Genomic DNA, 13,041 nt, shown 5'->3' on the forward strand with positions numbered 1-13,041 from the left:
TGTAAATCAGACTGAGCAGATGGTTTGTGCCGTTGCTCTGCTCCTAATTACCCTCGTTGCCCAGTGCAAGGCTCCTATTAGGGCGTGCCAGCAGAAAGCTAATTTCATCTAGTGCCACTGTACTCGAGATAATAAGTCCACAGCGTCCATTATGAGGTTTTGTGAATACTGCACTCACCCAGATCTTATTGACTTAGGAGGGGAATCATTTAAACTGTGTTTTCCTTCCTGGTGAGACTGACAAAGCAGCTCCGGTCTCTCTAGCGAGTTAAGAGATGAGAGAGGTTATCATTGGTCAGGCAGACATCATCTGTGATAGAACTGCATTGATGTGTTTTACAGCGATGCCTCCAAGGTATCCAATCATCTAAATGCCTGAACAATCACCATGCCATTGCAAAATAGTTTTAACATTATCACTATTCAACTGAAATATTCTCTAAATCAGGCTGTTCCGAGGTAGGGAGGAGATGCCTGTATGCATTCATAATTCAAGGGCTTATCATCATTCTTTATCTCATTGTTTTTGGTAGGACATGTAACATCTATCACCTGTAGAAGCACAGAAAAACAACCCGATTAGCATTACAGAGAAGAAATGATAAAGGCTTTTCAGCATCATCTCAGGTTTGTGGCATGACTAGAATATGATATATGTTTCTTTCCTGTAGCACCATCTGTTGGAAGACGCGTGTCTTCAGTCTTGAACGGATATGTTATATTTTATCCTCTAGATGTCAGTCGTACTATGCAGCACAAAGCCGATACTGAAGAAGAAACTTAATTGATTCATGGGCAAATCTAATGTCACCGTAACTGTAGCGAAACAGTCATGCTTCCGCATTTTGACAGTTTTTTACCTATTTGGCTAGCCTTTCAGATCAATAGTGTGCTGCCTCTCACTCTTGTCATACTTCCTTGTTCCTATGTTATTTCTAAATCCGATAAGAAGCGTGTAGCCTAACTAAACAGTCTTTTTCAACAGCAACAAAAAAACATGCAGGGTGGTGACGGTGACCAAACGCCTGTAGCACGTAAAGAGGCTTTCGACGATTACCTAAATTACTATGATCAGATTTGGAGTAAGGGTAACCTAAAACTATGCCAAGAGAAACAGGTTACCGGGGAAGCTAGACGATTTTTGCTGTTAGAAACAGACCCCGGAGAAAGATTTTCTAATTTTGACTTCTACCTTACTGCATCCGAATGCGTAATACAAGGCTTTAAAGATTGTCGAACATTCTTCAGTGCGCTCATTAAAGCCACAGAGGTGTTGGAGATGTTCTGTGTAAATCTGTTTCTTTACCCATGGAAGAAGGAAATCAAGATTGTCAAGGTAAAGATATAAATAGTATGGTATTCATATTTCGACAACTAGGCTTATTTGTCTTGCGCATTGCAGCCAAGCAAATGGGGTACGGAGGAGATGTCTAGACTTAGGCTAGGCTAGCCTAATGCACATGTACAAATTATTATTATCAGAGTAAGAAGTAATTCGAGGGATAATATATGACTATGACTTTACATTGAAATGCCATCTCTAATCACAAGCCACATATTCAAAGGTGCAGCTGTCACATATCAGGAAGTGAAAGTAAACTGTATGAGGCTATATTATTTGCCAGGCTTGTGAAATTATGTGATAATTAACACTTATCTCCCACTCAGACTTTCACTGGCCCCTTTGTCTACTGCATCCAGCCGGTCCTGACAAAGAGTGCCACGAAAAGTATCCTTGAAACAATAGGATATCATCTGGAAACTGACACAGAGTACCGACTCACAAACAATGCAGACCCTGAAACAGCCATGAAAATGGGTTTTGAGCTTTTCCTGGCGCGAACAGAGTGTGAGTACCTGTTGGAGCTCATGGGTCAGCGGTCACAGCCTGAGTGTCTGGAGATTCTACAGAGGAGAGCTGCACAACTACCTCACACCAAGAGGGCTGCCGAGGAGACAGCAAAAGAGTCTGAAACAGAGCCCTTACAAATGCAGAAAGAAGAGGAGAATGAGGATAAGGGTCTATCAAATGGTTGTTCCCTGGTAGACCCAGGACTAGTGGAGACAGATGAGGGAGACTTAACCGAGGAGAACCCTGTCACCACTAGCACACCAGGCAGGCAACAGGATGATGGACAGATACCCCTCAACCTGGAGGTTCAGTCCATTGAGACGACACACTCTCCAGGAATCAGACCACCCAGGGCATTCTTGAACGATGACAGGTCTATCCTGGAGATTCAGCAGAATTACCCAGACCTTGCCATAAGGCAGAAGCCAATATTCAGTAAGCCACTGGGTGGACCTCCTGTATCGCGGAGGCGACTTATCAAAGAGAACACACCCGAGGAAGGTAGCAGTGCAGCCAATTTAGCTGGCAGTGATGTAAGTGGTCCCCAGTCCATCTCCATGCACACCACAGCAGCATCAAAACCCCATCTCACAGAAGCAGTCCCAAAATTCCAGCCTCCAGAAGATAAGGCCTACAAGACTACTGCCACGTTCCACGGACCAACTCCTCCACAGGTAGAAGTGACCAAAGAGGGTCAGGAGGACGATGATGCAGATGAGCTGACCAAGCTGGCTGAGAGGATTGGCCAACTGCATGTCCATGATTACAAGATGGAAGAGCACAAGGTGGAGGAGAACCTGAAATACCCTGTAGAAGAGACAGCACCACCACATGCCAGTTGCAATGACCATGATGGGTCCCCTCACCAGGATTCTGCAGGGGACCAGAGCCAGCCCCTAATGTGCCATCCCTCTCTGGTGCCGGTTTGTAACATCCCAGGCTGTAGCACCTGTGAAGTAGCAGACGGTCCCCACAAACACATTCTTAGTAGGGACACCATCAAAGAGCCACCTCACTCCATCTATGTCCCAACCAGCCACCTGGACCCCTCAGTGTTGGACCCTACTGCTGCTGACCACCAGCCCTCCACAGGCCCTCAGCACCAGGACATGGAGGGCCCCATCCCTCAGCCCACAGAGGACGAGCTGCTTCAGACCTATGTCATGGTGGACGAGCCTTAGAGGAAGTAAGGTCATGATTGAATGTTGGTGCTCCTGGACCATCAGAACACACAGAGGGAAATTGATTGACAGGTCTGAAACATCACTTGCCACTAAGTTGTTTTGGTCTGGGGCAATTCAATCAGTTGAGGCTGCTGAGGGGAGAATGGCTCATAAATGTCTGGAATTGAGTAAATGGAATGGCATCAAACCATGTTTGATGTATTCGATACCATTCCACTCTTCTGCTCCAGCCATTACCACAAGCCCGTCCTCCCCAATTAATGTGCAACCAACCTGTGGATTCAATGTATGAAGGTGACAAGAAGAATGACCTCGTTGAATTTAATGCGTCTTCTGTATTTTCTGGCATTTGCTATGTACTGTTTCTCAGGTGATAGACTTTTAATACAATGTTAATTATGCTTGACCTAATTTATGAGGTGGAGGTAATGTTTCCACTGTGTCCTCTTACAGTGACAGTGCCTTACTGAAATGTATTCTATGCCAATCCTGCACTTACTTTCCTTGCTCATTGTCATTGAGACTACTGAATGCTTTGTAATGTTTATGAAAAATGTAAGTCCAAATGTATTCAGAATGTTATGACCTTTTTTAACTCATAAAAAAGTGAAAAACTTTCATGGTCTTCAGAAGTTCAAATGGATCATACAAAAGACAGTTACACTAACTTGATTCAGCAATATAGCATAAATGAACATGTTATTGTACAAAAATCACTTTTAAGCATTTATTCAAACGAACTCAGTGAAAGAGTACAATATTTAAACGCAATAACTGTTTACAACTAAGTGCAATTCCAGCCTGACATGTTCCTCTATATATTAACAATAAATAAAATAAGAACAAAACACAGCTATGTTAATCAGCTGCCCCCTAAAATATATGCTTTGTATTACAGAGGTGGTACCGCTATGTCCCAGCAGTTATAAAATGTAGGTATTGTTTCAGGGCTGTCACCACGTGATCAACATTATGAAACCAACAATGCATCATGTTCCCGTATAGAGAGAATCCATCATGGTCAGTGAAACAAACAAAAACGACCAAGTGCATATGTAACATATGTTGGAAAGCAACTTGTAGCAGTAAATATACAGTTTGGAATACTTGCTGTCTGAAAATGTACCGGTCAGAGAGTTGTTCTAAGACAGTGTGTAACAGTGGATAAGAAACTCCACTAGCTGATTTTGGTGTTCTCTCTTGGACTATAATAATCTGCTTACAGACAAGAAACATATCTACTGCCATTGTTGGTGCAGCATACATACAGTGCCTTCGGAAAGTATTCATACCCCTTTACTTTTTCCACATTTTGTTACGTTACAGCCTCATTCTAAAATGGATTAAATAAATACAAATCCTCAGCAACCTACACACAATACCTCAATGACAAAGCGAGAAAAAAAACAGGTTACGACATTTTTGCAAATTTATACAAAATAACAAATACCTTATTTAGATAAGTATTCAGACCCTTTGCTATGAGACTCGAAATTGAGCCTAGGTGCATCCTGTTTCCATTGAACATACTTGATGTTTCTACAACTTGATTGGAGTCCACCTGTGGTAAATTCAATTGATTGGACAAGATTTGGAAAGGCACACACACCTGTCTATATAAGGTCCCACAGTTGACAGTGCATGTCAGAGCAAAAACCAAGGCATGAGGACGAAGGAATTGTCCGTAGAGCTCCGAGACAGGATTGTGTCGAGGCACAGATCTGGGGAGGCGTACCAAAAAATTTATACAGCATTGAAAGGTCCCCAAGAACACAGTGGCCTCCATCATTCGTAAATGGAAGAAGTTTGGAACCACCAAGACTCTTCCTAGAACTGGCCGCCCAGCCAAACTGAGCAATCGGGGGAGAAGGGTCAGGGAGGTGACCAAGAACCCAATCCTCACACTGACAGAGCTCTACAGCTCTTCTGTGGAGACGGGAGAACTTTCCAGAAAGACAACCATCTCTGCAGCACTCCACCAATCAGGCCTTTATGGTAGAGTGGCTAGACGGAAGCCACTCCTCAGTAAAAGGCACATGACAGCCCGCCTGGAGTTTCCCAAAAGGCAATTAAAGACTCAGACCATGAGAAACAAGACTCTGGTCTGATGAAACAAGATTGAACTCTTTGGCATGAATACAAAGCGTCACTTCTGGAAGAAACCTGGCACCATCCCTACGGTGAAGCATGGTGGTGGCAGCATTATGCTATGGGATGTTTTTTAGCGGCAGGGACAGGGAGACTAGTCAGGATTGAGGGAAAAATGAACAAAGCAAAGTACAGAGAGATCCTTGATGATAACCTGCTCCAGAGCACTCAGGTCCTCAGACTTGGTCGAAGGTTCCCCTTCAACAGGACAACGCAGGAGTGGCTTTGGGACAAGTCTTTGAATGTCCTTGAGTGGCCCAGCCAGAGCCCAGACTTTAACCTGATCCAACATCTCTGAAGAGACCTGAAAATAGCTGTGCAGTGACGCTCCCCATCCAACCTGACAAAGCTTGAGAGGATCTGCAGAGAAGAATGGGATGAACTCTCCAAATACAGGTGTGCAAAGCTTGTAGCGTCATACCCAAAGAAGACTTAAGGCTGTAATCACTGCCTATGGTGCTTCAACAAAGTACTGAGTAAAGGTTCTGAATACTTATGTAAAATGTGATATTTCAGTTTTATTTTGATACATTTTAAAACATTTCTAAAAACCTGTTTTTGCTTTGTCATTGTGGGGTATTGTGAGTAGATTGACAGGGGGTGGGGACAATTTAATCAATTTTAGACTAAGTCTGTAACCTAACAAAATGTGGAAAAAGTCAAGGAGTCTGAATACTGAGTACTTCAGTCAGACATTGCTCCCTGCTAAAATCTTCTCTCTGTTCTCCTCATACTGGTGGAGCATCTTCTGCAAGTCATCGTCCGCTGGAATTACCTGAAAATATAGAACAAACATTATGAACACCTTCCTAATATTGAGTTGCACCCCTCCTCCTTTGCCCTCAGAACAGCCTCAATTTGTCGGCGCATGGACTCTTCAAGGTGTTGAAAGCATTCCACAGGGATGCCGGCCCATGTTGACTCCAATGCTTCCCACAATTGTGTCAAGTTGGCTGGATGTCCTTTGGGTGGTGGACCATTCTTGATACACACGGGAAACTGTTGAGAATGAAAAACCCAGCAGCATTGCAGTTCTTGACACAAACCGGTGCACCTTGCACCTACTACCATACCCTGTTCAAAGGCACTTCAATGTTTTGTCTTGCCCATTCACCCTCTGAATGGCACACATCTCACTCCCTTTGGTTCTTTCCCTAGGCGTTGTTGTTTCATGTCTGTACGCTACTCGTGTTTCTTGTTTTGTTCCATGCGTTATTTATTATTAAAAAAGTAACTCCCTGAACTTGCTTCCCGACTCCCAGCGTACGCGTTACAAAATAACGGCTCACCAAAGGGGAGCATCAGGGAGTTTGGTGAATGTAGGTGACGTTGGGTCTGGGTGCCGCTACCGGAGCAACCGGGGCTGCCTCGGCCGGCTCGGCAGGGCTCCCTCGCCTGCTCCTTGTGTTACTTATTATTAAAAGTCACTCCCTGAACTTGCTTCCCAACTCCCAGCGTACACGTTACAGTCTGTCACGTCAGGTGATTTGTATACTCAGTGTATATACTCATTAAATGTTGTGAAACTGCCTTTACAGATTATAGTAATGTGAAGAAAAACAGAGCTGTTTAACAATCACTTAACTCCATACCTGCCTTTCTATTCAACAACTGACTATTTCCCAACAATGGAAAAACAAGGATTCCTTGACACCGATGACCAATACTCTGGTCCTTATCACAGGAGACACTCGGACGTATAAACAACGTTCCTCATTACTTGACCATTGTCACCCAAACGCACGTCTGAGAATGATTGATCACTCACAAGGACTGGAGCAGGAACATTGAAGGACGTCTTCTTTATCAGCCAGTCTTCATACAGCTGATGGATTGCCTCTAAATATTCCTTTTTAAAAAAAGAAAGAAAAAGATAGTAGGATGAGAGATTAGGGCAAGAGACGAGTCTTACAACTCCTCTGAAGTGAGACCAAGAACAGCATTGAGTTTGTCATTCTTCTACCCTCACCAAAGGAATGATCTTCTCCTCCTCCCTGCATCGCTCTTTCAGCCTCTCATGGCAGGTCTGTGGAGACGACTGGAGGTAAACTGAAACAGAGGAGGAACTAAGTGAACAAGGTTCTACCAATGACCCAACATCATCAGAATAAAGTTGAAAGCTTGCGTTTCTACACAGCTTACCGATAAGATCCACAGGAATTGCAATGTTCTGTGTGATCCACTCAAACCACTCACTAAGAACAGCAAAGTCCACCTCGGGCATCTTCCCACTGCAGAGATCAAAATAGTACATAAAATGAACTAGATTGTATGCAAATGAAAACCAGCTATAAAGTGGTGTGAAATATACCATGTGCATTACCTTCTGAAAAGATTTTCCACAAAGATGTACTTGGCACTGTAGATGGACCTTTCCATCATTCTCACCGGGGCTGACTGGAATCAACAAACACAAAACAGACCATGTTAATTATGCAATGTAAAATACAAGTCTTTGTACTTGGTGAAAGAGAAATCTGTACTATTGATAGAACACATGCAACAGTAGTGAAACAGTAGGATATCAGTGCAACCTGTTCTGTGTGTAACAGTGTAGGTTCAGTCCCTCTCTTCGCCCCAACCTGGGCTCAAACCAGGGACCCTTGCACACATCAACAACTGACACCCACGAAGCATCGTTACCCATCGCGCCACAAAAGCCGCGGCCCTTGCAACGCAAGGGGAAACCCTACTTCAAGTCTCAGAGCGAGTGACGTCACTGATTGAAACGCTATTAGCGCGCACCACCGCTAACTAACTAGCCATTTCACATTGGTTACATGTGCAATGTTTTAGAGTACCTACCATTGTGGAGAGGTGTCGGTCCAGCATGGTTAGCTGAACATAGGTCTGTAGAGTGATGCCCCATCGAGTAGGGTCCTGGTACATCAACCCCTGCAGGAGGGGAGGAGATCTGACATCAGCATACAATATGTCATTTATCAAAATGAACCATCTTCTTTATAACGGTCACGTACCAGGGGGTTGTGCCCTCGAACATTCCTCCATTTGGAAACTGGCTCAGTCAGCACCTGAGAAATCAAAAGTAAAATTGTGATTTCATTTGACCTTTTGTTTTACACACAGTGCAGCATAAGGATAAAAGGAAAATTAAGGATCGCTAAATGTTGAACAAGCGTGTTGCATGTTTTTTTTTTTACCTCAATGTTACTGGTTTTGCTGAAATACTCTAGGCATGTTGTCTTCCCACTAGCAATATTCCCCTCTATAAAGATCTAAAGAAAAATAACAACATACATGTGTTGACTTCTCCCTCAAGTATATAGGCAGCAAATGTCTTAGTATCAATTTCAAAGATTTTCATGGATTTAAAATGACGACGTATCAGTACATACCACTAACTTCTTCTCCTTCCCATTCCGCACCAGCTTTCCTTGGGAGAAGTAAGAGAACATTGTGAGATAACATGACTTCTTGGTTCAGCTTTATGGTAAAGCAAAACGGATAAGGATGTTAATATAGGTGATGCAAGCAGGGGTGATAGCTTTCTTCCCAGGTTTGGTTAGAACAAATTGATGAGCATGTAGCCTCACTGACAATAGTGGTAGATAATAGCACTGCTCATGGGTCGTTCGACCCAATGTCTGATATGCATTTTAGAAAATGTGCATTAAAAAAACAAAACAATTACAGCATGTACTGGTGGTAGCTAAAGTGAGCTCAGAATATAAGTGTATTGTTTCTAAACAACATTTGTCACGTATTGTAAACTAGGCTATTCAAGTTGTAAAAGTATGAGTAGGCTATGTTGTTACTCTATTCTGTTGTTCTGATGCAACATTGTAACATGACATTGTAACATTAGTCTACAACGTGTATCATTGTACCGCTCTGTATTGAAATAATGTTTCAGACAATGGGCACCTACTTGAGACGTGCTGTGTATTGTTACTATGGGCTCTCGTCTGGCAGAGCTCACCGCGCGTATCACCAAATATTTTGCCGCGAATAGCCACTAATCGCGTTGACGTGACAGCAGCGTTAGAAGATAGTCGTATAGCAGATCTCCACAAAGTGTTAATACAAAGAGAGTTAAACGACATCTCGCATAATTATCTGAAACACACAGGGCTCGACAGTCACGTGGCATTCCAGTTCCGTGTATCAAATAACCTCTTCCTGGTTCATGATATGGAGATGTCGTTTTTTTCTATTGGTTGAAGCGCTTTATTTATTCTGAGACCTGCGTTCCCTCCACCAACCACCATCACCATCACCAGCAAAAAAAGATAGAAACTGATCCTCGTTCAGTGAGAGACTCATGTATAGATAACTACTGTTATTGTTTTTTATGCTAGATTATCAGTACATTAATGATGAGGATCATTAAAATGCATAGGCCTATATGAGAAAGTCAATCAAATATTTTCTGATTGTAATATTCTATGCAGATTGATTGACATTTTCAGATCATGATTAATTTGGACAAGAGGAATACCTATGTCAGAATGCTGTTCATTGACTACAGCTACAGCTCAGCATTTAACACCATAGAATCCTCGTCATTAAACTCGAGACCTTGGGTCTCCACCCCGCCCTGTGTAACTGGGTCCTGGACTTTCTGACGGGCCACCAGGTGGTGAAGTTTACAAAACAACATCTCCACCCCGCTGATCCTCAACACTGGGGCCCCGCAACGGTGCGTTCTCAGCCCCCTCCTGTATTCCCTGTTCACCGACGACTGGGTGGCCATGCACGCTTCCAACTAAATCATCAAGTTTGCAGACGACACTACAGTGGTAGTAGCCTGGTTACCAACAATGACGAGACGGCCTACAGGGAGGAGGTGAGGGCCCTCGGAGTGTGGTGTCAGGAAAATAACCTCACACTCAATGTCAACAAAACAAAGGAGATGATCGTGGACTTCAGGAAACAGCAGAGGGAGCACCCCTCCCCCATCCACATCGACGGGACAGTAGTGGAGAAGGTGGAACGTTTTAAATTCTTCGGCGTACACATCACGGACAAACTGAAATGGTCCACCCACACAGACAGCGTGGTGAAGAAGGCATAACAGCGCCTCTTCAACCTCAGGAGGCTGAAGAAATTTGTCGAGAGCAACCTGTCGGGGTGTATCACCGCCTGGTATGGCAATTGCACCACCCTCAACCGCAAGGCTCTCCAGAGGGTAGTGTGGTCGACCCCACAACACACCACCGGGGGCAAACTACATGCCCTCCAGGACACCTACACCACCCGATGTCACAGGAAGGCCAAAAAGATCATCAAGGACAACAACCACCCGAGCCACTGCATGTTCACCCGGCTATCATCCAGAAGGCGAGGTCAGTACAGGTGCATCAAAGCGAGGACCGAGAGACTGAAAAACAGCTTCTATCTCAAGGCCATCAGACTGTTAAACAGCCATCACTAACATAGAGAGGCTGCTGCCAACATACTGACTCAAATCTCTGGCCACTTAAATAAACGGACTTAATAAAGGTATCACTAGTCACTTTAAATAACGCCACTTTAATAATGTTTACATATCCTACATTACTCATCTCATATGTATATACTGTATTCTGCACCATCTACTGCATCTTGCCTATGCCACACGCCATCGCTCATCCATATATTTATATGTACATATTCATCCCTTTACATTTGTGTGTATTTGTATGTATAAGGTAGTTGTTGTGAATTTGTTAGATTACTTGTTCGATTTTGCTGCATAGTCGGAACTAGAAGCACAAGCATTTCGCTACACTCGCATTAACATCCGCTTAACATGTGTATGTGAACAATAAAATTTGATTTGATGTGTTTAGTGGCATGCAAGCAGTATGATAAGGCCTAGTGTGTTTAACAGTGATGGGTGTGAAAACACTGCACACATTCTGAGCAACGGACTGTAATTTCCTGCAACTGAAAGGAAATAGCTTTTTCAGGAAGCACAAACTCTTAGCTGGTTCTTTGGAATTTAACAACAAGGCAGACGACTGTTCCAAAACAACCAGTAACATCCCTTCGTTAACCATGGAGGTTGATACTGCTTTTCTCCGATCCTTGAGGGGTGTCCTTAAATTAGTAGAGATGGTGAGACATTTTTCATATGCATTTTTCATACTTTGATAAACCACTGGGTTTTGGAAAGACTTATCACCACAGAAGCCATATATCTGGGGTAAACTTGATAAAAACAGCAAGAATGTATTGCACAGTATTATTATAGGATATTATACTTGCTTACTCTTATAGAGAGATTATATTGACATACATTACTTCCTAAATATGTTATCTATGAGAAAACAGAGGTAGAAGTGAATATCAGAGCTATAGTTCCTGTGAACTGTGCAAACGTTAAACCCAGTAGTTGATGATGATGTTAAACAAGATACTGCATGCCCTCTAGTAGACATTACATTTTAATACATTAAAACTACCAGCATTTTCACAGCTTTTGGTGTGAAACAACCATTTCAATTTGTAGGATTAGACTTTTCTTAAATATTTTTGAATGGAAACAATCAAATAACATTTCCTATAATTTCCTAAATGCCAATGCTCTCTCTTTCAGGGGACTATGTCTGTAGCATTTGTGTGTTTTGCGGTAGCATCCAGGCCCAAATACATTGCAGCTACATGCATGGAGTTTGTGATCACATTCTCCCTGCTTCTGCTGTACACATTGAAGTTGAACAAGAAGCTGACTGTTCTTTTGGCCTCTCGTTGTAAGGAACCTACTTAATTACAGTACATTGTTTACAGTAGGTATTTTACATTGATTAGCTGCTGTGAAAATGTCAGGCAGTCAAGCTTTCTGAGTAACTTCCATTGTCTTTTCTTTTTCAGGATTTGTTCAACTCACTGTTTGCAGCAGTCTTCATGCTTATCCTGAGTCTGATAGCAGTGTCCACTTACACAGTGACAGGGACCCTGGGTGGAGGGGTGAGATAAAAACAAATGTATTCCTTTTTGACCTAATTGGGGGCCTTATAGAACTGGGTTTCTGGGTGATGCCTCATCTTACACACCCTCCTGTCAATAATGAACTGCCCAAAGGCATTACAATCCTTGTGAACATTTCCACTAACATTCATCTATACTGTAATCCCACATTTGGCACCCAGTACAACTAATGAATGAACTATTACAGAAATGTCAGCTACGTGGCTCAGTTGGTAGAGCATGGTGTTTGCAACGCCAGGGTTGTGGGTTTGATCCCCACGGGGGACCAGTACTGAAAAAAAAAAGAATGTATGAAATGTATGCATTCACTACTGTAAGTCGCGCTGGATAAGAGCGTCTGCTAAATGACTAAAATGTCATGTAAATGTCTTGTATATTTTCCCTATCCAGATAGTGGGTTTCATAGCAACAGGCCTGTGGTGTGTGGATGGTTACGTGCTTTTCAAGAGGGTCACATTCAATCAACCAAGAACAGCAGCAACTGGCACTGTGAACTGAAGACACCATAATTGTCTCCTCCCATGCTCATTCTCTTATATGTCAGTGCTTGCATTTATATGTGCAGGTTTAAAGGGGCAATCAGCAGTTGAAACAATAACAAAGCTTGGCCCCGGCCCGTTTTGGTAGAAACCTGAAGGATATGGGTCTGGAGAAATGTAACCACTCACAAATTCATAGACAGAGCAATGTATGCAAGGACTGACCATCAATGATATCAACATTATAGTTTTAACCATGTTTCGAGGCTTTATATTGTATTTGTTTACATTTTGTTTGTTTACAATTATTGGAGTTAAACAAGCTTATATTTTGGGTTCTGATGGTGTATGACAGTTGAACTAAGCTCATGAGGCATTTATATATGTGTACATATATCATTAATTTCTAAATAAAAAAATGGATGTATCAACTGCAGATTGCCCC

At 42.8% G+C, this 13,041-nt stretch overlaps 3 protein-coding genes across 5 annotated transcripts; 2 read left to right on the forward strand and 1 right to left on the reverse strand.

Annotated features, from left to right (window-relative positions):
• The first annotated feature begins 742 nt into the window (after nt 1–742).
• On the forward strand, nt 743–3,654 carry LOC106587285 (uncharacterized). The gene is made up of 2 exons (XM_014175523.3): nt 743–1,336; nt 1,669–3,654. Exons 1-2 carry the CDS (start codon nt 998–1,000, stop codon nt 3,031–3,033), a joined length of 1,704 nt encoding a protein of 567 aa, XP_014030998.1. The 5' UTR covers nt 743–997; the 3' UTR covers nt 3,034–3,654.
• Nucleotides 3,655–3,749: 95 nt separating this feature from the next.
• LOC106587284 (thymidine kinase 2, mitochondrial) lies at nt 3,750–12,050 on the reverse strand. Of its 3 annotated transcripts, none has more exons than XM_045708681.2 (10): nt 12,017–12,050; nt 8,541–8,578; nt 8,346–8,420; nt 8,163–8,216; nt 7,990–8,079; nt 7,508–7,581; nt 7,327–7,415; nt 7,154–7,233; nt 6,953–7,033; nt 3,750–5,959 (listed from the first exon to the last, which is right to left on the reverse strand). In XM_045708681.2, the coding sequence occupies exons 1-10, from the start codon at nt 12,033–12,035 to the stop codon at nt 5,873–5,875; spliced, it is 687 nt and encodes a 228-aa protein (XP_045564637.2). In that variant the 5' UTR covers nt 12,036–12,050; the 3' UTR covers nt 3,750–5,872. The 3 variants fall into 3 exon arrangements, with proteins under 3 accessions (XP_045564637.2, XP_014030996.2, XP_014030997.2); XM_014175521.3 differs by lacking the exon at nt 12,017–12,050 and adding an exon at nt 9,074–9,324; XM_014175522.3 differs by lacking the exons at nt 8,346–8,420; nt 12,017–12,050 and adding an exon at nt 9,074–9,323.
• Nucleotides 10,269–13,037, forward strand: LOC106587283 (chemokine-like factor). Its single transcript, XM_045708682.2, is given in 5 exon segments — nt 10,269–11,244; nt 11,726–11,859; nt 11,861–11,879; nt 12,001–12,096; nt 12,508–13,037. Coding segments are annotated over 5 exon segments (417 nt in total). The 5' UTR covers nt 10,269–11,184; the 3' UTR covers nt 12,616–13,037.
• Nucleotides 13,038–13,041: the final 4 nt, after the last annotated feature.

Source organism: Salmo salar, chromosome 26 (assembly GCF_965601325.2).
Source record: "Salmo salar chromosome 26, fSalSal1, whole genome shotgun sequence".
Classification (NCBI taxonomy): Eukaryota; Metazoa; Chordata; class Actinopteri; order Salmoniformes; family Salmonidae; genus Salmo; species Salmo salar.